The sequence below is a fragment of the Opisthocomus hoazin genome, chromosome 13 (genome assembly GCF_030867145.1).
Source record: "Opisthocomus hoazin isolate bOpiHoa1 chromosome 13, bOpiHoa1.hap1, whole genome shotgun sequence".
Lineage (NCBI taxonomy): Eukaryota > Metazoa > Chordata > Aves > Opisthocomiformes > Opisthocomidae > Opisthocomus > Opisthocomus hoazin.
The window spans coordinates 24,717,392-24,742,137 of record NC_134426.1 but is presented as its reverse complement, the minus strand read 5'-3'; the positions used below and the strand labels follow the sequence as shown (position 1 = coordinate 24,742,137).

The 24,746-nt window shown below is 41.8% G+C and overlaps 1 protein-coding gene across 2 annotated transcripts in view; it reads left to right on the top strand.

Annotated features, from left to right (window-relative positions):
- LOC104327596 (transmembrane protein 132B) overlaps positions 1–17,285 on the top strand; it is a 259,693-nt gene extending 242,408 nt beyond the window's left edge. Inside the window, exons 7-9 of one of the 2 annotated variants that reach the window (XM_075434871.1) lie at positions 7,583–7,661; positions 9,261–9,452; positions 10,703–17,285. In XM_075434871.1, coding sequence (XP_075290986.1) covers positions 7,583–7,661; positions 9,261–9,452; positions 10,703–11,857 — 1,426 coding nt within the window. In that variant the 3' untranslated portion in view covers positions 11,858–17,285. Of the gene's footprint in view, positions 1–7,582; positions 7,857–9,260; positions 9,453–10,702 lie in introns of both variants that reach the window. The other variant, XM_075434869.1, reaches the window with a different exon arrangement.
- Positions 17,286–24,746: the final 7,461 nt, after the last annotated feature.

The window sequence follows — 24,746 nt, the reverse complement described above, 5'->3', positions numbered from 1 at the left end:
CAGGTCCCTTCCAACCCAAACCGTTCTGTGATTCTGTGAGTTTGGATGATTGTTCAGCCTGTGTACAGATGCCCTGTACAGCAGACCTGGCTGAAGCGCTACTTCGCAGATCTGGGTTAGGCAGAAACCCACTTAGCTCCTGTTGAAGACGATATGATGAACAGAGTCTACCAGGACAAATGTGGATGGGGATAAAAGGAAGGGGAGGAGGGCAGGAATTTTGAGCTCTGTTCCCATCATTTCCTACTGAAAATACCTATTCTAGAATAACCATCATTTGGACAATTTGCAAGATTAAGAAGTTCCAGGAACACTGCTATATTGGTGGATTTCAGGCTAAATTAAAAATACTACTAGAGAACAAGGCATGACACCAGCTTGAATTTATAATACAGTGAAAAAGCATTTCTGGCAACAGTAACGGTAGTGCTAAACATTGTGGCAGTTCTAGCTACAGCACTCGATTTGTCCAGGAGAACGTCTCTGCTATTGAAGAGCCCAAACAGACTGCAGTGGAATAGAATTATCTACCATTTTTGAGGGGCATAAAACTAAGGGCAATAGGACACAATTTACAGGACACTCAGATAGTGAGTGTCAAAGAAGTGGACTGACTTACCTCTTGGTTGTGTGGACATTTTTTCTGGCTATGACAGAAGAGGTGATGAGGATCTGGCACACGAGAAATTCGTGTGTTTGCTTCAGTGATAAAGGCACAGTTGCCATTTGTGGCAGGACAAGATGCGCTGGGTGAGGAGTGAACATATGCCGGCTGCTTCAGGTTTCACTTAACCTGCCTTCTTCTGCCTGTAGTGTGGCTAGAGCTGCCACACTCCCTGCTAAAACCAGGGCGGGGGGGTTGCTGAGTAACAGGCTGCAGGATTAGGCTGTTGGTGTTTATTATGGAAGTCAACTTTCAGCAGCGAGCTCAGTGAGCTAGACATTCAATTGTGGTTAACGGTTGTGGACATTCTGACTTTAAACCCATTACACACAGTGCTGGAAATTTACCCCCCGGTGTCTAGTTCTGATTTATTTGGCCAGTTGATATAAAGATAATGGTCTGAGAGTCTGCTCTGTTTGCAAGCTGGCAAGCGGTGCGAGTTTGCTGCTGCTCAGATTGCATCTGAACTGCTGGCACATCTTCCGCAGCATTTCCCATGAAGGGTGGAAGTGAAAGTATGGACACTGTATCATTCCGCAAAATTGCAGCTGGTAGTTTATGACATTGTGTGTCAGCAGTCCATGTCCGTGTGAACGGGAAAGGTTTCAACTAGAAATAAATTATCTCTTGTTTTATGGAACATTCATGTGGATTTTTTTAACTTTGGGGGCGTATTCGAAATCAATAGGCAGTCTAGGACTAGCATTAGTTGTGCTCACTCTGACATTTACTTTGTACGTATGGTTTTTACCTTTCCTTTATTTTTAGATTTGGATGGGTTTTACCTGAGATTTAGTGGCTTTTCCTTTTGTGTTTGTTTTTTTTTCTTTTATTTTTCTCTTTAATTTTTAATCTGCTTATACTTCCATCTCCTTCATAGCTACATGTTCCCCAATATCCTAAACACGGGGGAGTTTTTGTGATGAGTTTTTAGATGGTGACCTGAAGCAGCAAGACAATTGGACTGGAGTCAGGAGCTGCAGTCTTGATTCCTGAATCCTCATTCGGTGACACAGTCAGCCGACCACATTCGCTTATTCTGAACGATGGTTCAGCCTGTAATTCTTCACAGTGCCCTCCCGGTGTGCGTTAGTGCTGTGCAGTGAGAGGGCTGTCTTGTGTGATACTTGAGAATAGGTTTGAAAGAGAGCGTGCTTTAATCTTTGAAAAAACCCCAACAAAATCCAAGCATTTCTTGGCAGGTGTGGTAGCCATAGCATATTGCTTCGACTTAATTTCCATGTAAGAGCCAGTACTTGCTATTTCCAAGAGGTTTTTGATATCTAGACTTAAAGGAAACTAATTTGAAAAGAAGAGGGCATCGAACTCTCGTATTCCTTTGAAAGTCCCTGCCAACAAACTTAGGCAGTAGTATTAAATGTAGGTTCAGTCGCACATGGCCCACAGGTCAGCTGAAGCTGTGCTGCTGTCCTCAGGTCTAGTCATGGAAGGATTGTAGTGTGTCTTCTTCCTTCCTCCCCTCACCACGGACAAAACAATTGGCTGCTCTCCTCCTGTTCACTGGGGCCGGTATCTAAACACCACTCCCTGCTCTTCTCAGCAAGAACTAAACAGTGCTATAAAGTAATTCATCAATACACAGCAGGTAAAATTTTTGAGCATTTCTTATTGGGAGTTGTGCAGGGACAACTTCAGCAGCCTCCAAGAATTCCTTCCTCTCTGCTGGCTCCCCCACTGCCCCGTTCCCACCTCCTCAGCGGGGCTGTGCTGGTTCGGTTCTCTGAGGGCCTGAGCCAGACGGCAAGATAGAACTGGGCTTACAATAATCTTTTAAATGTTTTTATTCATGCTCTTGATGAAAGAAACGCTTGTGAAACTACTGCCTTGGCATGGCTGTTCTTCATCTGAATATGGCTGCTTCTATTTCAGACCTGAAAAAGTGTTCATATGCCCCAAATCACATCTGTTCTTTCCAATGATGTTTGTTGATCTAATAAAATGTATTGCTTCTCCCTATAAGCCCCGTCATGTTTGTAATTGTAAAGTACATGTGGCTACAGACATGTTTGCTCACCTAACTTCCCGAATAATTTCCACAAAGCAATGAAGAAGACGGGGTCTTTACAAAAATTTCACAACTGCCACATGCCTAGCTCAGTTTGAACTGTGTTAGTTTTCACCTGGTGAGAACTGCTGTAAGAGCAAGATCGTGCTAGGGCAACAGAAAGAAAAAACAGGCTGCTTTTATGCCAGAAACTGGAAAAAAAAAAGTCTCCCCTATGTGAGAGCAGTAATACAATTTATCAGATCAGTCTGTAAATATATGGCAAACCTTTATTGCTGTCCAGAGGAGAACTTGAGCTATGGTGTGTGCTACTGCAGGCATGAAGAGCCTCCCTTTCCAGATCAAAGTCAGCTCCATGGATCAGCTCATGACTAATGCATGGTATGCGGTCCTTGAACTCGCACGGGCTGACAGAAACCCTACTCCTGCAACGGGCTGCAGAAAAGCCCACAATCTCAGCAAGCGAAAGGTGTATATTTAAATTAAAGTCAAATATTAGAGCACAGAAGAGGTCCAGGCAGATTCTGCTAGTCTAACAAGGACATTTATTTTGATTCCTCGTGCATCTGCAAAAGAATTACCTTCTTGAAGTTCCTGCACTAGCTCTATGCACATACATTTACTTGGGATGAGTGGCTTCAACTTGCATTAATAGACGTTGCATGGCTAAAGTCTTACAGAACAAGCTGCAAATTTAAGTAAATATTTGCAACTGGGATAAGCACATCATTTTCATGAGGCTCCCAGGGAGGCAGCCATCACACAGTGTGACTCCAGCATACGCTTCTGCATCAGGCACATAAGTTTACTGGACTTCTACCAGTGTCTGGCCTTGCTGAACAGTAGCTGATAAAGCCATTACCAGGTCGTGGTGACTGCAGACCTCCAAGCAACTTAGACCTTCAAAACCTCAGAAACCTCCGAAACAGGGTATTGCTCATGAATGGCAGTCTGCTTAACGAATGGTTAATTAAGTGGTAGCTCTACTTCGGTGCTGTCTAGTACTAGAGAAAAAAGCAGGAAAGTTAGGCTAAGTTAAATGCAGGAAAAAATAAACTGCTTTAGTTAAACCTCTGTGTGAGTGCTGCCACTCAGTAAGCAAGCCATACTTGAAGGCGAATAAAGTGAAACTGAATTCAAACCATTCCATGTGTGAATAACAACATCTGCACAAAGCTTGAACACACTGGAAATTCAATCCTTTAGTTAATTGACTTAATGTCCAATGGAGGTAAGGCCATAGAGATTTTTGTTAACAAGTTGACTGTATCTTCAAGATCTGTTAAGGTACCAAATTGCATTTCTTCTTGACCTGTGAGTGGAGCTATGTGCAACTTATTTCTGTAGCTTCCACTAAATCAACTTGTAGTGCCTTGTATTTTGTATCCAAAAAAGATTTTTTTTTTCCAGCTGGGGGTGATGCAAAGGTTTTTTAAATACATGACTCTTTTAAATTCAAAACCAGCAAAACTGATTTCTTTAGAGGTTTTTTAAGAGAAAATTAGCATCTGGCCCAAGAAATTGATGCCTGGTTTGAGAGTGGTGCAGATTGAAGGAGGCACACTGAAACTGCTCACAGACAGTGTCTGTAATATGAAGTCGACAGATCGCTGATTAGATGAGTGCTAGCAGGCACCCTTGTAACAGGGCTGCTGTTTTAACTCATCTCTCTGGCAAAGGCTTTCTCTGTGTGAAATGTGAATTAAATGTAATTCTGACAACCTTGGTTCACTCCAGAAAAGCCAAAAATTTTCCAAGCAAGTTTGCCAAACAGCAAGAAATAGGATAAGAAGGATTCTGAGAGATACCCAGAGCTAACCTTGAAGATGACCAAGGGGAAAAAAAGCACAATATGCAGCAATAGCTTATATTCATGAAGACATGGCTTAAAAAGAAAAGAGCTCACTGCTTAATGAGGGATTTTAAGCCTCTTGAAAACACTGTAACAAGAAGTTTAAGAGTCCAGGGGGAACTGTGCAATTCAACGGATCTCAAATATTTTGTTGGGCCCATGGAGACAAAAGACTGAAATGGACTTTACTGACTGAATCGTGGGTATGTGGCTTTGAAGTGGAAATGGATATCATGTGTTTAGAAAAAAAAAGGACTTGAGTTGGTACCTGGTAAATCAGATTTGCAAGGCTTGTACTGAAAGTTCAAACACCTTGCTTTTTGCTTTGCCCTTACATAAGAAAGTGCCTTGCCTGTTCCGTGGGCTAGAGATTTTCTGATGTGCCACATTTGCATGCAATAGAGACCACGTACTTCTAAGGAGAAATATACAGACACAAACACCTATAAATGTTTTTGTAATGAAATGGAGCCCTTACCTTTGTTTGTGAGAGCTACCCCAAGGAAAGAACTGGACTCAGATCATCTTTTTTCGGTTGGTATTGCTGGCTGCCCCTAGAGTCCAAAGCCTGGCGGTGAGGGCAGGAGTGCTCCCTTGCTGCTCTTGTGCAACACTCCTGATCTCTGGTTGTTCTTCCCACAACTCACATTGCTGAGCCGCGTGGGACTAGGGTTGAAAAATTCTTTCTCAAAGTTGTTTTGAATGTATTTCCTCTTGAATGGTCCAGTAGTCTAAAGTTTTAAACAGTGAAAATAGAAATAAATAAGCACAGAAAAAAAAATGAATAACAGCAACACGTGGGATTTGAGAAAAACATGTGGTTATGTAACAGAAACAGAAAACAGTTCTGTAAAAAAAATTTAAGTCCATGTGAATGTTGGACATGTGAACGTTTTTCTTCTTCAGCCATGGAACACTGGTTCTGTGTCTCGTTTCCCATAAGAAAACTGGTTCCCACTGCTTCCGTGGCTCTTTTTCCCCAAATCCTGTAAGAACTTCTTACCTGAATAGTTGCTGGATGCTGTTCTCCAATTCTGCACAGATGCTACCGTTACTGTCTGTATTACTAAAAGAGGGCTAAATCCTGAAATCTCAGAGCTAAACTTGATTTTCCCGAAGTATGAGATTATTCAGAGCTGGGTTATGGTACAGATGAGCTGAAGAGAGTCAGAATACAGGAATAAATTGGAAGTGGGAACGTTAAGGAGTTCATAAACTCTTTTATAGCATTATAAAGCCAAAAGCAATCTAAACAGGCATGGGCCACGTACGCTCCATGAATATCCCCCTTCTAGTACTTTCCTTGCGGCTGTTTTGCTGACTGGCTGGCTTCAGCTCATAGTCCAGATTGACACTTGTATTGGGAAGGAGAGACAGTTGAAAAGTTCCCTGAAATATGCAGCTAGTTTAATTCTATAAGACTAATTTCTTTGTATAATGGAAATCCTATTTTAGGATCCTATTTTTTTCTTAACTATTCAGTGGTTATTCAATGATGTGTCATTCAGCGACTAATGATGGGCACTGTTGTTCTACACACACAAAACTAAAAAGGCTGTACCAAATACCATTTACTTGAGGGTAAATATACATATGCAGCTAACAACTGATGCATTGAAAATGTATTTCCAGTGTATTAGATTCTGTAACACCAGGACTTTCTATCATTTTGAAGAGCATAAGGGCTTTTCCTAGATACGTTTTCAGCTCGCTGTTTGCCAACTTTGTCATAAAACAATTTATAACAAAAGCAATTCTGTTTTATAATAGTTTTTCATAGCTGATATTTCAAAGGAGAAGATAAAGGAACACAGTAAACACAAAACTACTTCCTAAAACACTGTGAAGAATAAGAGGCTTACCCTGCATTTCCCACCCTTGCTATAGAGCTGGCTTCAGGCTCAACATAAGTAAAGGAAAAAGGCAAATTATTTCTGAGCGATGAATGCCACAGCATGGGGGCATAATGAGTAAAAGTGTGACCACCTAGTGCTTAATACCTGACATGAAAGAGATAAGAGGATCCACGTATCTGTGCCAAAGAATAAACAATAGCAAAAAAAAAAAAAGAATTGATAGGAAGCTGGATTTTAAACCAGACAAAATTCTGTGAGGTGTGACAGCACTGCTGTCATGTACCAATTACTCGGACGCCTTATATAAGGTTTATGGAAAGCTGTGATATTGTCACGGGTTATATTTTGCAAGGGGGACAGGTAGTTAGAAAATGTTAAATAAAATGTGTCTAATGCTGCAGTTATTTCTGTGGGGTGAGCGGCAGTTTCAACAGTCTGGCCTGGTGCTGGTACATCTGAGTAGCTGATGTCCTGCGTGGTAACTTCAGGGCCTCGTTTGGCTTTTTGGAAGCCCCAGGCGGTCCTTACATGACCCAATATACCAGACACTTGCGGGAGCTGTATGAGATTTAAGGTGAAATCATGGTATATTTCTCAAATGCAGAGGGTTTAGTGAACCTATCAGAGAGAGATGTGGGATGAGGTGGGGTGGCATTACCTAAGCAGGGAATCCTGAATGTGTTACAACAGTTTTGAAGAGATGAGCAAAATGATACGAATGTTATGGGCAAAGGTGGAGGCAAAGATGCTGAAACATCTGCTCCCATCCCTGCTGAGCTCCTGCAGGAGTTTGTTCCAGAACTGCCCTCTCATAAATGTTTCATGCTGCTTTCCTTAGCCCTCTGCAAGATTTGACTGCCAGTTGGCGGCACGGTGAACAAGCAGTGGTTTCACTGAAATCTCGCCAATGGCAGACATGTTTTCAAGTTGCTGGGAAATCCCACTCAAAAGAAGAATTCACTAACAGAAGTGACAGTAGGTTTTAAATTGTACAGCACAAAAAAGCTGTACAAGCATCTCACCCAGATTTAGTAACCTACACATCCAAAATCTGGCTTCCTGTTTCTCACACAGCAGCAGGTGATGATAGCATTAATCGAATTGAAGATACCATCCCGCTGAAGCTCTGCGGTGTTGTAGGGAGATCATGGCAATGCAGATAACAAACCTGCATCTACTTACAGGCCTACGCGAGACAGTGAGGATGAAGAGGATGATGAGAAAAAAGGAAGAGGTTGCACCCTCCAGTATCAGCACGCCATGGTGCGAGTCCTCACACAGTTTGTAGCTGAATCCTCTGAGTTTGGAGGCCACTTGACCTATATGCTAGGCTCTGAGTGGCAGTTTGACATCACTGACCTTGTGACTGATTTCATGAAAGTAGAAGAACCCAAGATTGCTAAGCTTCAAGACGGCCGAGTTCTGGTTGGTCGTGAGCCTGGCATCACCACAGTCCAGGTACAGCCTAAGGTGTATCTGCAGCTTCTGTAGAGGGAGTTCTGGATGCACACACATGATAGCTAGTTAGCTTATAAAATTAATTGCTCTCAGAAAAGAACAAGCTGGAAAAAATTACATGCTAAACATAAAAGGAAGTTAGAACGGGTTTTCATTTTTACTATTTGTCACTTCCATAAAATACCTTCAGGTGAAACGTCTGAAGGGATTTATCCATGTCAAAGTGACTAGCAACACAGTGAGATTTTCTGAGCAGTGAAACAGGTTACATGATGCACACAACTAGCTGCTCTTAGTTTAAGTGAACCTAACTGTCAGGAAATCTTCCCAAAGATCTACATGCATCTTTATATGCTTAAATGTCTTTGAAAAATTAGTCCATTTATGTTCACAGAATGAAACACGAAAAATGGACACAAAAGTAATCTTCAGAAATCGTTCAGTGTTCATGTTCACCACTAGTGTCTTTATCTAACTTCATTTCTTAATCAAACTAACGGAATACAAGTAGTGTGGTTCTTCTTATTAGCTGAAGGCATCTGTAATGTTCCAGTCACACTAAGTTTCCTTTGTAGTCAACACAAAGAAACAGGTACTTCTAGGGCTCAGCTCCTTTCAGCCTGAAACAAACATCACACAGAGGTCGAGGGATTTCTGCCCTTAAAATGTCTCTTTCTCTGCCGTGACTGTAAAGGAGCAGAAGGCAGCTAGCTCCAATGCAGGTAGCTACACTGTAGATGTCTCATGTTAGTTTTGACAAATCGCACCTCAAGTACTTTGGGCTTCAACCAGCTGTTTCTGGCATCAGTAGAAAGATGACTGTCTCCTTTGGAGCATGTTAGAAACAAGGTCTTAGAGCAAACTGACAGGGCTGTTTCAGCACTGAAAGATGCAGACAGGCACCCAGTGAGATTTTCGAAGTCCTTTTGCAAATCTCACTCTCATTTCATTCAGGTCCTCTGTCCCTATAAAGGCATCGGGCCAAGTTCCTATCAGCCAGGCTTTGGACACTGATTTATTCCTTTATTGAGTTTCAGCATTAATCAGTGTCTCACACTATGTCTTGTGCTGTACTGCATTCATAGGAAGTTTTATAGACCACACAAAAATTACTTTTTTTTTCTTTAAACCAAATCCACTTAATTTAATCTGTACTCCATTGTTGAGATGAAGCTGCAGTTTTGAAGTGATTGGTTGTTTTATTAAATTATTTTTGTAAATAAAGTAATTTAGCAGCAAATGAATTGTAATGTGTAATGTCTTGGAGGAAACATCAATTATAGCTTATACATGGACGTGACAAACCCGAGATTAATCCAGAGTGTTATGCCGATTAGAATCTAATCTTGTTTTACAACCCAGTTAGCTGCTGTTTCAAGCAAGGCATCTGCTTTCTCTTTCAAGGTTCTGTCACCTCTTTCCGATTCCATCTTGGCAGAGAAGACTGTGATAGTTCTAGATGACCGTGTAACCATTACAGATCTAGGAGTACAACTGGTTTCGGGCTTGTCCCTCTCCTTACAAATCAGCAAAGGAAATAAGAGAGCTCTCGTTTCTACCACCTCTGCATACGATATCCTGCATACTCCGAAACAGGTATGATCCAAAACAGTGTATAGAATGAATTTATTTGTTTACTGTGCTTTGTCAGAAGCTAGGGAAAAGCTACTTGCTGTAAATTTTAGACAGCACATATAATGTATGGCTTTGTGAAAAGCAGTAACTTCACACAGTAAAGGCGGTTCACCTTACTGACCAGCTCCTACAGGTGCAAACAGCCATCCAGGCTGACCATTAAACCCTTCAGAACTAGTTTGGAGACCTGTGCAGCGCAGGGACAGTGATGGACATGTCTGTGCATGCGTAATGCCGTACAAAGCATGTACGTGCCACTCAAGGCACTTTTTCTGTGGGAAAATACGGCTTAGCTATGTCAGCAGAGGTCAAAACCCCATGCCTTAATGTTCTCACGAAGTCGGTTCAGCCAAAAGGACCTTTTTGGCTGCAGGTACAGAATTTTTTGTGATCTGCATTGCTGAAATCTGGTGAGTTTGTGCTTAGTTTGAACCATGTAATCTGAGGAGTTAAATAGCTTTTGATGAGACCACAGAAGAAAGTACATATATCTTTTTTATTGTATTTATTATAGAATTAAGGCTCTGTATCACTAGAGAAACTATAACTATCTTTTTAGCACTAGCAATTTTCAGTAAGAACACAAACTGTTTTGGTCAAAACATCCTTAAAAATGGTGGTTTTGTGAGTGTTTCTCTAGTTCCCAGAAAGGACTACAATCACTTTTTTATATTTCTCATAATCTTGTATATTTGAAAGCATGACAGAAAATTTAAAATATTGCATTAAGATGTGTTGTTAACCTCGTTCGTTTCGATGGGCTGAATGGGATCACCATTCCGACACAGAACAGCTCTGCACGTTGTATTAAATACAGAAATTCCCCATTATACAGCCTATATAAAATTAATTAACCAGGACTTTAGAAATACGATTATTTTCACCATGGGGACCCTCAAAAGAGGCTTCTCACTTCCGACTGCAAAAAGAATTGTCAATTTTTTTTTTGTCAGCACCTTTTATTAAATTTAGTTGACCATGTATTTGATAGTTCCTGAAGATGAGCTAAATGCCTAAGTGGTCTAGAGAACACAAATCTGCAAGAAGAAAATGGGAAGCAGAGGAGACATTTCGGTTTTCTTTTTTTTTTTAACAAAATAAACCGAAGCATGTAATTATTTCGCCAATGTCAGACAGACTTAGACAACTGAGTGTCTGATATGTACTCTCTTACCTTTTGCATGATGTTTTCTCTTCCTCTCTCCCCCCAGGAAGCCATAGTCAGTGCTTGGATTTTGTTCAGTGACGGGTCAGTGACGCCGTTAGATATCTATGACTCCAAGGACTTCTCGATCACCATCACTTCACTGGATGAGATGGTAGTGTCTGCACACCAAAGCCTTCAGTCCAAATGGCCTGGGGTGGTGGCGGAAGGGGATGGGCAAGGACCTTTGATTAAAATTGAAATGGTCATCAGTGAGCCATGTCAGAAGACTAAGCGGAAGAGCATTCTGGCTGTTGGGAAAGCAAGTGTCAAAGTGAAGTTCGGTCAAAAAGATTCTGACCAAAAAGGAAGCATTAATGACATTGATGATGTAGATAGGGATTTTAAAAGCCATGCAAGCAATTCTATAGAGAAACCTGCAGAACAAGAGAGGACTGCACAAGAATGGTCCAAAAACCATGAAGACATGTCCAGTCTTGAGGACAATGCAAACAAAAGCACAACTTTCGTATCTCCTATTGATCAGGAGTCCCTGGAGGATGGCCAGCTCCAAAATAACCCAACTGCCTTCACAGGTTTCCCTGCGCAAGTAGAAATACCAGGAGAAAACAGTCCCAGTGATCTCACATTGACTTCAAGAGGATTAACAGATTTGGAGATTGGCATGTATGCCCTACTGTGTGTTTTCTGCTTAGCAATCTTGGTCTTTTTGATTAACTGCGTGGCATTTGCTTGGAAGTACAGGCATAAAAGGTTTGCTGTGAGTGAGCAAGGCAACATCCCCCATTCCCATGACTGGGTCTGGCTTGGAAATGAGGTTGAACTGCTGGAAAACCCAGTTGACATTTCACTCCCATCAGAGGAGTGCACTACCATGATTGACAGAGGAATGCAGTTTGAAGAAAGCAACTTTCTCCTTAATGGGAGTTCTCAGAAGACTCTTCATAATCATATCCTCAGATCTTCTGAGTACCTTTGTGAAAAAGAAGTTAAAAGTGAACCTATAAATCCTTCTGGGCCAAAGCAGAAGCGAGTAAAGTTCACTTCATACACAACAATACTGCCGGAGGACGGAGGCCCCTACACCAACTCAATTCTATTTGACAGTGATGATAATATTAAATGGGTATGCCAAGATATGAATCTTGGTGATTCCAAGGAACTGAGGGACTATATGGAAAGACTGCAAGACAATATGTAAAACTACTTTCTTATGTTTGTAATCACCTTTATGCCTTCTGTTTATGGATGGTGGAGCAGTCAGTCCAGTCAGCAATAGGAACAAGACAGTCCAACCTTGGAGTTACCGAGATGATAACCTGATATCACTGAGCAGGTGCAAGAGGCTGGCTGAGTTAAACCTGTTTCACCACAAACCAGGATGTGCCCCTAAAACAGCTACCTGTAGGTGTTGGAGGTGTCACATGATGGCTGTTTTTGTATACTGCCTGGTACTAGCAAAATGCTAATACAACTACGCTCAGACTCAGAGGAGACTTCATTTGTTTGTCATCTCTCATGATAAATGGTAAATCAGAAAAGAAAGGGATATTTGTTTGCATTGATTTTTCTAGTTGTCGTCCTTTGTAAAGCACAGTGGACATTTCTTGCTTACAGCCCGAAACGAGGCTTACATTGAAAGGGATCTGAATGAACCTAATTTTATTGCCTATGTGCAATGCAGCCAAGTAGTCTTATTATTTTTTACAGATATAAAAACCCCCATGTGGTTAATTGCTTTTCTTATTGTTTATGAATTTTATTTGACTTAGGGATATTAAATATTTTCTTTGAAGGGGTTTTTTTTGGTTGCACCAAAGTGTAGTATGGTAATATTTATAATGATTTAAGTTTTCTATTCATCTGCATCGGCCCCTAGAGATACCTCCTTCATCACTGATTATGCTTCTCCCTTCCGTATGGGTACATGGGTCGTTAGTATTTGAAACATAGAAAGGTATTAGAAGTCTTATTGGGAAAGGGTTGTTTCTTCTTACAGGGAACTGTAAATACAATAATAAACCCTGGAAAATAAAAATCAAAGAGTACCCCTGGGTTTACTTTTGTCATTGCTAACACAAAAAAGTAACCTGCAACAAACCAGCACATACTTCAAAGGAAAATGCTTTGCTGAAACAGCAGCTTGGTTGACGATACACGTAATTATCAGAATGAGAAAGTCCAGTGTTGAAATGCACAGAATAGGAAGGAAATTTCCTAGCAAATAAGCAAAGGCTTGGAGTCCCTGTTACTCTGTAGAAATTAATACATTAATGGCAGAGTTTAGCAGGACAAAAAAGTCCATGCCCAACAGCTCATGCCCCTCAATAGCTAATGCCCCAGACCATGTCTAAAACACCTCTTAAAGACAAAAACTTTACATTAAAAAAGGAAGAAGGAAAGAAAAGACGGACTGGGCACATTATAAAGTGACTGTTCCCAATTTTAACAAGGAAAACATGCTGGAGATTCAAAGCTACCATTTCATATGCGTGTCATATGCATTACATGTATGTTTTTTTTACTGAAAGATGACTGAAATAAGTTGAAAATTACAGTTAGAAAAAAACCTGAGTCTGCATAATACGTAACAAAAACAATAAAGCACATGTTCTTGTGATGGATCCTGTGCAATAAACACAAGATCCAAATTACAACTGCCTTATGTATTGTAGTTCCCATCTTTTAGGTAGATCAAGGTAGGATTTGAAATTTATAATACAGTTCTGATACTAGAAGAGACCAGACAACCATAACTATGGGAAATTCTACATTTGGGTCCTAATCCACAACTGGCAATATGTCTAGTATAACTGCTGTAAAATATAAAAATTTAAATGGTGAGACTAGAAAGTGAGGACACCAGGCTTATATAAGTGATTAGAGACTTATGTTTCCTGGCACTGAACTGCATAATCAAGGAATGGCATCTGTTATAATCTAATTTTAAGTAGATAAAATAATAGACCGCTGAGATGCTTCTGTTTCATAAGAGGTGCAGCACTTGTGCCTCAGATGAAATCTTGGGCTGTTTAACAAATGTTCTCGCCTCTTTAAATTATCTAGACCACATAAGGAAATATTAATTCCTACTATGATCCTTATTACTAGTAACATAAAAATGCCTTTTTGGAATGTAACATCTCTTCCCAACATGTTATTTTGTACTTGGCCCAACTGTAAACCAAGCGTATTGTTTGCACAAGAGTAATGAGTCTAGATCAACTACAAATAAATTTAGTCTTGAAATCAGAAGAAACAGCTTGCTGATGGTACCTGCAGAGGGCAACAGCACAGCTGTTTTCATGAATGCAGAGCCACCTGTTTAGCAGTGAAAGTGATCTCCCAGCAGCATACTAGACTCCATGACATGCTTTTTCACTGTGGCCCCAGTTTTGCTAGGTACACCAGCAGATGCTCAACTCCACACCTGATCTGTGCCCCACATGCACACCGAGTGCCGAGGGGCTTACAGGTGCGCTTAGCTGCTCCTCTGACACGTCCATAGGTAGCAGAAGGCAACAGCTTTATCTACTTGTTGAGGAATATTCCCTTCAAGGGCTACAGCTTGAAAGCCTGAGGATCGCTGAGTTAGAGTGCTTCTCCACCCTCATACTGTTGTGTCCCTGAACTTGTACCTCAGGCTGAATCCCTGGTTGTCCACAGTACGTACAAGCGGCTGTACATTCAGGCTGCACGCTAGTGTGTGGAGGAAGGATATGTAGATGCCTGCATATGTGTGTGACGACTGCAAGAAGCCACCAAAGAGACCTCAGGCTTTGTCAGCGCTTACTTGCGGTGTGGCTTGCAAGCCCCTGTGCTTTCCGATATTACTGCGGCAGACAGTTATAAATGCAGGGTTCCAGGACTGTTGGTGTTGGACCAGAAATGCTGCCATTCTGCTGTTTGACTGACCATGTCTAATCCAGACTCTGGAGTAGGAACTGACATGTAGCTAGGGGCTGTGCTCTATTCGCCGTGGGATGGTGGAGCCTTAGCTCGGTGCAGCATCTGTCAGTGGGCTCGTGATGTTCTTCAGTATGTTCTTCAAGTTCTTAGGTGGCTCGGTGGCTGAATGTGGGGTTTCTTAGAGTCATGACTTTTGCAGTCATAAGCATCATACACATGTCTATCCCAAAGTCAAATTACAAGTACAGCCCATTAGAAGGGAGTGCAGCCGCTACTGGGGAGCAGGCAGCTAAACAATGGGACTGGCTACAGCCACCCACAAAAAGACCCGTCCCCAAATCTGGCAGTAGGGGGAGAAAAAATCTTCAACTGCGTATTCATGTAACCTTTCTTTTTGTTTTACATCACATGTTGTAACATGAAAGTTCTGACATGGAAAAATGGCAATACGAAAAACAAGAGAGATGGGAAGAGAGAATTCTATTTTCAGTAAAACTGGGATAACACCAATAAAGTGGAGTTGTTCCGGATTTGTGCGGGTTTAAGCACTTATGCTACTTCTCACAAAATTGAAAGGAAAATAATTTATACAGATTTGATGCAAGATACAGTTCTGAGTTGATCAGTCCTTTTTAAATGAAATATCTCATGTTTTAGTTTCAAAATGATGACACACTGCAAGTAAATTTAATTTAAAGTTATTTTTTAAACTCACAATTTTCTGATTCACCTAAATTTTGTTTTAAATGTGGTAAATGACTCTTTTAAAATAAAGTCTTTTATTCATGGAATACATAATATTCTGCTTTGCTGTTAAACGAACAGCATTTATACATTGATAAAAATCTTTGCTTTTGTGATTACAAAGCAAAGGTAGCCAAATGATTGAAAGGCACAATATGTACGTATGTACATATGTATGAATGCAGGAAACTAGAATTGCCTAAAAAAGAAAAGAGAGACTACACTGACAGATTAGTTAGAATTATGCTTCAGTAGGTGCCCAGGAAAGCAGCACCCGTAATTTAAGACTGAACAAGCAGCACATTTTACTTATGGCATGTATAGAGATGTTGTGAGCGAGTTTCTCTCCCACCATCGAGGAAAGACAGTATGTAGTATCAATACATATACCAGGAGACACCCAGGAGAAATTCTGTCAGCAGCAAGTGGATTAATGGCAGATGGGGAATTTGCGAGTAAAGCTGATGCCAGCCCCGCAGCTCTTGTAACCGGAGCTGAGTGATTGATGGCAGCTCAGCACTGGCATGCAGGGATTGGAGAAGCGAGAGCTTGCAGTCCTCGTCTGTGCAGAACTCTGTATTTCATTTGGCCCTAACACCCAGCTTCACGTGGCTTGTCCACGCCTGCTTTCTCGTTTAAGAACTTGGGAAACCAGTGCCCTGCTCGCCTCTTGATGTAGAACCACATAGGTTAACGTTTTGAGCTGCTGCTGTTTCTTAATTCATGTTGGGGAATGTACAAGAAAATCTTACAGCCATATGACACAGTACGAACAGTCCATTCTTTAATGGAAAACCGCTGTATTTCAAGGTAGAGTACCCTATGAATGAAATACCTATTTTTCATAGCAGATGTGCTCTTTTCTGAAATCTAAATCATGTGCACTACATTGAAATACACTATAGTGTATTGTGAAATGCATACATTAATTGCTGAATCTATAACACTGAATATGTATATACATCACACCCAAGATATTTATACAATATACTAAGTCTTAGATGTATAACATAATGAATTCTGTACAAAAATAAACAGTAAGTTAAGACAATGAATGAGAACTTTTATATCTGTGTAATTTGTATGCTAAATTATTCAAGCCTCAGTTTTCATCTTTAAATGTATCCTTTCAAAAAACCAGCTTATTCTCTATAGGTAGATGTCTGAAATAAAGACTTCACTGTTCAGAAAAGAAGCAACTGAAAGACTGTGAAAGAAACAGGTTCTGCTGGAGAAATAAACGTCACGTTCATGTGATTTTTTATTTTTTTTTTTAAACTGACTAAACCATTTTGCATATATACTGGTCAGGGTGATCTGCTGGTTGGGTTGAGGGTGATGTGCCCCTGCAGTGCAAGCAGTAAATTAGCAGAATCACCAGCACAGGGATTGCTCGTGTGCCTCCTGCTCAAAGCAACACAAATGACTGGATTATGTAGTCTGAGGGTTTCCCCAGCCTTCTCTGCCAGTGGTGCTCCAGCCCTCGCCTCCTGCAGCGAGCCGTCCTTTCCCAGCACCAAATGTAAAGAACAGATGAAGAGGTCAAGTGACCGCTGGCTTGCAAAGTACCTGTCCCTTTAGCGCTCCAGTGTGAGTCATCACCGGTCAGATTTTGCTTCAGTGTTGTGAATTTCCTTATGTTCCCCTTCGAATCAGAGAATCTCAAAATTATTGTGACCACCCCCACCCCCCCGACCTCCTCACAAGAGCTAGGAAAGTAGCTTGCTTATGCCAAAACAGGAGATTGAGCCTCAGTCTTCAGCTCTTGCTCAAGGCCTGGGAGCTGGTGGCAGACCCAGAAACAGGCTCTCCTGAAGGCTCCCACAGACAGCGCGGCACTGGGCACCAGCGCTCGGGAGGTGCTGCCGTGGCCCTGCTGCTCGACCGCTTCCGAACTCCGGCTGTACAGACCCGCTGCAGGGGTGGGGGCTGCCTTCGTACCAGCGGGAGCTGTTTAACGTCACCTGAACGGTTTAATGATCTCTATTGTCACTGCTAATGTATTGAAACGTGTTTTTATATAAAGTCAATTGGATGAATGGATTGAAAACAGTGATTTATGAAGTGCTGCAGAGAACCTAAACTTAAATGTGCTTTGGGCACAAATCCCAGTTGGTCATCACTTCGTATTCTGAACAGTAAAATAAGAAACATTTTTCGTAAATCACACTTTTTTTTTGCACTGGCAGTTACAGTTTGACCATTACTACAACACTCTTCCCCTCAGCAGCATCTTACTACGGAGACGCCAGTGGATCTATCTGCACTGCAGTGCTCTATTCAGTGTAACTAAAGGTATCAGACTAGGAACTTCTACAGAAAAATAGTCTTTACGATTGTATTTTACAAACGCACATGTGCACACACACACAGATACACTGTCTCTCTCTCAATTGTTGAAAACAACTATCATAGGTGTAAATTTTAACTACCAATGGATGTGTGCTATGTAACCAAAAGAATTACCTGCATTCATTTGGGAAAAAAATAGCCTGACAAATACAACTTTTTTTTCCTTCTAAAAAAGTGAGCCCTCGGGATTTGGCAGGCAAAGGGCCTGCACAGTGATATTGGTCACAAATTAAACAGGCAAAATGCTGAAGGCCGTCTCAGCTGAAACTCCCACTGGTCTCGTTAGGGGCTGGACTGAGCCAGGACCAGAGGCAGACAATCCCCGGCCAGCTCTGGAGCCTGAGCTCCTATCACACAAAGCAGGACCCTGCTGTTTCCAGTCCGCAGCACCTCCAGCTGGTACCAAACAGGGCGAGTGATGGTGTTGGGAGTTCGGGAGTTTATGGCACTGTGGCGCATTGCGTTAGGGAGTATTCATGAAGCTTAAGAGATTTTTCTCTGGTGCAAATGGAGGCAGGGTGCAAAATTAGCTATTAATTCTGTACCCTCCCAATATAGTCCTTATAGCACAACTTTATATTTCTTTTTTTTCTATTCCAGTGATTCATGTGGCCAGTGTCTGCAAAAGTTTGGTTACTGAGGGAATAAAATTGAGCTTTCTTATTGAAAGAGGCAGCTTATTTAAGAAATTAAAGTGATGTGGATGATGGTTTGAGACCTGTTCTGAGACTCTTAAAGTGTGTCGTAGTGTTACTTGCTTCCAAAAACATATGTATCAGCATAAGGATTTATAAAACAATGCAGACAAAGACTTGTGTGGTTCCTTCTGATAACCTTGGGTTAGTCTATTTAAAAATCAATGGGATCTGATGATATAAAAAACAAGTAAGGAGCTCAAGATTTAGTGGAAATGAACAATGGATATTTTTAATCCTTTGATTTAAAACTGTGGTATGCAGAGCAGAATACACCCTCCTATGCCATAGTAATATCTGTAGGATATTTTTTTAATCAGTAGGATTTAAAAACAAAAAAATCGTCAGCCATATGAACAAAATTCTGATCTCACTGAAATCTATGACTCTGACAAAGCATTCATTTTCAGCTAGGTCTATCTATACTTTATTTCTAATCTGTGCATTCATTACAATGAATAATGCCATTTTACAATATATTTACACTGAAATCTTACCTACTGGTTATTTGCTGTGCTCAAATAGTGCATGAGCAGGAGTTACAGTATGCTGTGAGTAGGATATCGTCTTGGTCCCACTGGAATCATGATGACTTTAAATATGATCAGGATTGCCCGGTATTCTGGGTACCGCTGCTCCCCAAACCAAAGCCCATGGCTGTTGTGCTGGCCAAAGTCTGGCCCTAGGCAGTGGCACGGGGAACACACATGCACCCCAATACTTCACGCTCGTAAAAGGTTCTCCTGCTTATTGTTCTAGACTTCCTTTTTTCCGAGAACACGTGCCAGTGGAATTTATAGTGTCTGTACGTACTTTCTTCAGAAAGTGAAACTCGCACTTAGTAGAAAGGATTTTTGCATGAGTTTAGGTTTTGCTTTTTTGGAAACTGCTAGATTAAAACGGAAAAAAGTCCATTAAAATGCATACCAATTCTTCTTGAGAAGGGATCCATACACTGTGCACCCAATACCGATCAAGACAGCGGATCAAATACACAGTCTGGGCCCAAGTCTAGTGTGTGGATTAATGTCAGACCCCACGTAAGAACTGGAATCTGTTCTTCAGTTGAAGTTCATGGTCTATAATCTTTGCAGTGATTCCCTCTCATCACAGAAAACATCACCTGTCATGAAAGGTGCTTTGACTACATGTTCTTTAAAAAGAATAAAAAAAAAGAAACCCAAAAAACCCATAATGAAAGCTTAGCCTCTCTGAAATAGCACGAGGTGTCATTATTGTTCATTATGAATTAGCAAATTATTAAAATATTTTAAGAAATTGTAATATATATAAACAGATGCCACTTACTATACTGCAGGCTATAAATCAACCTTTCGCTTGGGGTAAAATATTCCTCCTTCCACGGAAAATTAATTTTGACAAGGTACTTCATTTTATTGCCAATAGATAGATTAAGAGTGTGTTTCATTTTCACAGATCAGTTTAATTCTGGTATACAGTGAATGGTCAGAGCTGAAACCCAGACAGGCAGGCAAATGAACGAAAGTCACCTGGCCAGTGCAAGGAAATAAAACTATAGAATGGAACTTGTTATCTAATCATAGTTAATGTTTCCCTTTGGTGTGTATAAAGTGGGTATAGGTATCTCTTTTAATCCCAGGTACAGTACATAAGACATATTTATACCACTTATACTATGCTACATATGCACATAGTGTGCATGCATATGGCATCATTGTGAATATCTAGCTGATAGCACTAAATTGGCCAACTTAAATGAAAATGTTTTGGGGTCTAAATCACTTTTTCACCTCCAAAAGCCTGATTTACAAAGACAGGTTACAGAATCTCTTTTTCTGGAGGAGTTCAGCAAGGACTTAAGAGATTGCCATGCAGCAGGTTACAAAAAGCAAAATTAAGAGCTTTCTCCAAAGCCAGAGGATGTTAATTCCATTGCATTCAGTTATTGAATAGAAAGGGTGAGCTGGGATCCCCACCTGCTCTACTGTAAGCACAAAAGGCCCTTTTCAGCTGTTTTTCACTGAAGAGTAAAGACACGTCGGTACTGCTGCCGACCCCCCACCTGACCTCAATCTGCCAGTAGCACAGGGAAGGAACCCCAGCGGTGCTGCGCTCTCTGTGCCCCATAACCTTCCGAGCAGGAGAGGAAAAGGGCTCGACAGGGGCTGGGAGAAATCAGACCTTGCCCAGGTACCACAGTGTTGAAAATACCCGTAGCACCCGTTGTATGCCGGCCGCAGCAGAGCCCGTGGCCTGACTGATGGCTCGGGGGAGCGATGGGCCGTGTGTGGGACTGGCGCCCAAGAAGAGAGGAGACAGCAGCACGTGGCCTGTCTAGCCAGGATCCATAGAGTGACAGACCATCTTCCTCACACATTGCCATCTGCATGGCCTTGACTGCTTGTCCTCACCTTGCTGGGATCTGCCACCCAGCTGCGCAAAATCACCATGTTGGGTTGGCATTAGTTGAACACCACCATGCCTGCTAAACCATGTCCTGAAGTGCCATGTCTATGTGTTTTCTGAACACCTCCAGGGATGGTGACTCCACCACATCCCTGGGCAGCCTGTTCCAATGCCTGACCACTCTTTCCATGAAGAAGATTTTCCTAGTACCCAGCCTGAACCTCTCCTGATGTAACTTGAGGCCATTAGTTAGCTAGTACGTGCCCCATACCGTGGTGATGCAGAACACGCAGACACGGCACACACACATACACACATGGTGTGGCTCTTTGTTTCTCAGTCTTTGACAGTGAGTGTCTTTGCTGATGTTATTTCGGTGTCCTGAAGGTCCCTGTGGGCGGCACAAAAATGGCAGCAGCTGCTACAGAGTCCAGCTCTGTTGCACAGCAAGTTACTGAAGGGATGTTTTGAAAACATTGCTCACACCAAGCTCTCAGAAAGTCAGGCTTCGGTGAGAAAAATCTCACCTGAGCATTGCTATGTTGGCTCACATTAACGGCCATCTAAATCTGACATCCTATTGAAGTCCATAACCACAATGAGATGATTCAGCAAACGTCAACAAAACCTGCAGCACGGGTTTGTGCAGTAACATCTCTGTCAGACCAACATGCAGAAAAGGTTTTCAGCCTGTGCCAGATAAGTACACGCTGTGGTTCAATACAGCAAATGCAGTTACTTTTCTAACACTGCTCCATAATGTAAAAGCATGGAGGTATATACACTTGTTTAGGTACATGGCTATGTGATTACTGGAAATAAATGCATAAAATCGGGTCCTTTGGCATGTTCGTAAGTACCGTGTATGGAGCCTCTGCTGACTCTCAGATCTGGCCCAGTGCAGAAGAGGCTTGTTCAGTCCTTTTCAGGCTTTGAGCCACCTCTCATGCATCAGTCTAACTTAGCGAATGGTTTAAAAGCACCAAAGCATGCATCACCATACTACAGACTAGCAAAAGATTTCAGGCTTTTAGTGTTTGTGCCAGAAGCAGCTGAGCACATAACTAAAGCAATCTAATTTGCTGCCCCACAGAAGCTGCCTTCCTCTAGGTAAGGTTTCTAAAAGCCAGCGTTTCTGAGGGCATTCCCTACTTTGGAAAGAGTTCGTCTTATTTGACGCATTTCTTTCTGTTGACATAGCCAGCAGAAAGCATACTGAAAAAGACAAGTTGGCAGGATACCCAGTCACAATAGGGACGTAACGAGCCATTTTGGGATTCCCAATTACTTTGCAAACTGGAAGGTGCTGATGCCCACCATGCTGAGCCATGTGACCCCTCTGCCTCCTGGACCCTGTCTGAAGCGGCGCAGCGATGGGCGTCCTTGAGGGATTGCCTGCACACGGGTGCGGATATGGACAGTGGTGGCACAGGAGGAGAAAAAACCTGACAGTAAACAAAGAAGCCTCTTGTGCTGGTGAGGATTTTGCACATCAGTAACAAAGTGTAAACCAGCCAGCCCTTTTCTTAACGAATTTATTATACACCCAGGAGCCACTGTGGCATTCCTGAGACAACTGCTTCTGCTTTAAACTAAGCTTCCTTTAAATAGGAACACTTGACATAGTATTTCTGAAGGCAAACAAGGATCAAAGCAAGGATTTTGCTGTATGTACAGCCGTTCTTTTACTGTTCCACATTTTTTTACTATGGCTTACTTTGTTATGCTCCTCTTGGTCATGAGGGTCTACAGCATGAGGATGTGCAGCATTTTAAGAGGAAATGCTGGTGATCTGAGTCAGCACTGCGTGTTCCAGCAGTCCAAATAATGGAAGTATGTTTTTGTCAATCTAATACAGTTTGTAAGTCAGCTCATTCCCGTGACTTGCCAGAAGCTGACAGATTATCCCTACCTAGAGACATACCAGTGCATGGGGCTGCCTTTTGCCTTCATTTTCTGCCATTTTTAAATATGAGCATTTTGAAACTACTTCATACAAGCTCTTGGAGCAATTCAATCTGGCCGTTAATTTGGACTCATTCTTAAAATTAATCACCTGCTGCTTTTGTTCACAGGCAGGTTTTCTTCACAAGGATACAGGGCTCTTCTACAACAGAAGTTGTCCACCTCTCCCCAAGACCTGAGCTAGCCTCTAGCAAGCAACACTCCTCATATTAAAAATTCAAGCCAGAGGATGGGTCATGTTGAGAAGGCTAGTGTGACTCATGTTTAAATGCATTATATCTGCAGATTACATATGTATGAGGTGTTTCTGCAGTTAAAGGACTGGCAATTTTCATGGATTAAAAAAAAAAAAAGATTTCTACCATCTTTCTTGGAAATCGCTTTCATGAAAGGTGACAACATGTAGCACTACACAAGCATTTTTTTTTTCCTGCCAGGAAACAAAACCCAGAGGCTAGAAATACTGAGGTAGCCACATCAGTAAAGAAGTTGGGAATAGTTCACATTTTCTCAGTAACAGCGTCACGTGCTCTCTAAATGAGACATCATGCAATTATCTGCACAGTGCAAAATGAGAAAACAGAAGAATAGACTCACAGCTTTTTTCTTTTTTTCATGAATGGGGCAAATGTGTTAGAAGCGTGCCAGATTTCCTAATTACTTAAAACTATATGTTTTTTACTGGATCTATTTCTGCCTGGTTTAATCTTTTTTAACACTGCATTTATATACTCAACCTGGCTTGTCTTTACTGTGAGACTTGTTTGGCTTTGTAGTCAGGGGAAAAAAAAAATCTCACAAACAAAAAATGTTGCAGTTGTCTTCCTAGTCTGCAGCAGACCAGAGAAAGGCAGCAGTAATGGGCCACCCTTCTGCTGCTGAAGGGGGATGAAGCGTGCAGAGGCAGGGAGAACCACAGCCGATGCCAAAGCCTTGCCTCCCTGAGCAGTGGTGACGACTGCATCCAGTCCGGGCTGGGAATGAGGCCCCAGTCAAAAGCTACCAAGATTTTCAAATACTCTTTGGTGTCTACATCCAATTTGACATCTCTTACAGTATCCAAATACCTGTAACAAACCTTTCAAGCAGGCAGGAGGCTAAATCGTCCTGAAAGCTAACAGGGCTTGTGCTCCCAGGTGCCACTGGGTGACATTCTCCAAAGCATCATAAATGATTGATGACCTTGACCTACCAGTCAGGCAGCATGACTTAGTCACATTTTCAGGTTTTTTGATTAAGCATTGCAGCAAGAAAAGCTCATCAGAGCCACAATGACATACACCTGTCACTCACAGCCTCCTATACTGCGAAGCATTTGGTTCAACTATTTTGCTATTCAGCAATGTTAGCTTTGTTCTCTTTCCTGCCAAAAAGGGCACTTGTCCATACACCTAAATTAGAAAACACATGCTCTGTCATTTCTATTGTTGTCATAACTTAGTGATCCATTAAATATGAACCAGGTCACTGAACAGAGAAAGTAAAATGATAAACAAACCCTAAATTAGTAAAAAAAAAATAATAAAAATAATGCCTTGGGCAACAACTTTTTTTTTTAACTCCCATCTCAATGAATGCATCCAATTAGTTTCAAAACCATGCATCTGCTTCCCCCTTCTCTGTTCTTTCTCCTTTGGACTGGAGATGTCTTTCCAAATCCTGGAAAAGCTAGTCAGCACCGGCAAGACCCCATCCAGAGTGCTGGTTTCAGTCCTGGATACCCCACTATAAGACAGATATCCCAGTGCAGGTCCAGTGAATGGCCACGAAGATGACTGAGGGACTGCAGCGTCTGGCACGTGACACGAGGCTGAGCTGCACTGTTTAGCCTGGAGAAGTCTCAGTCTGGCGGGGGCAATCTTAACAATGTTTGCAAGTATCTGATGGGAGGCGATAAAGAAGGTGGAGCCAGACTATTCTCCATGTTGTTCAGTGAAAGGACAAAGGGCAAAGGGCACTAACTGAAATACAGAACATAATGAGACAGTAAACACCTGAAACTTGGGGATACTGCAGATTGGCAGAAGTATGCTCTGC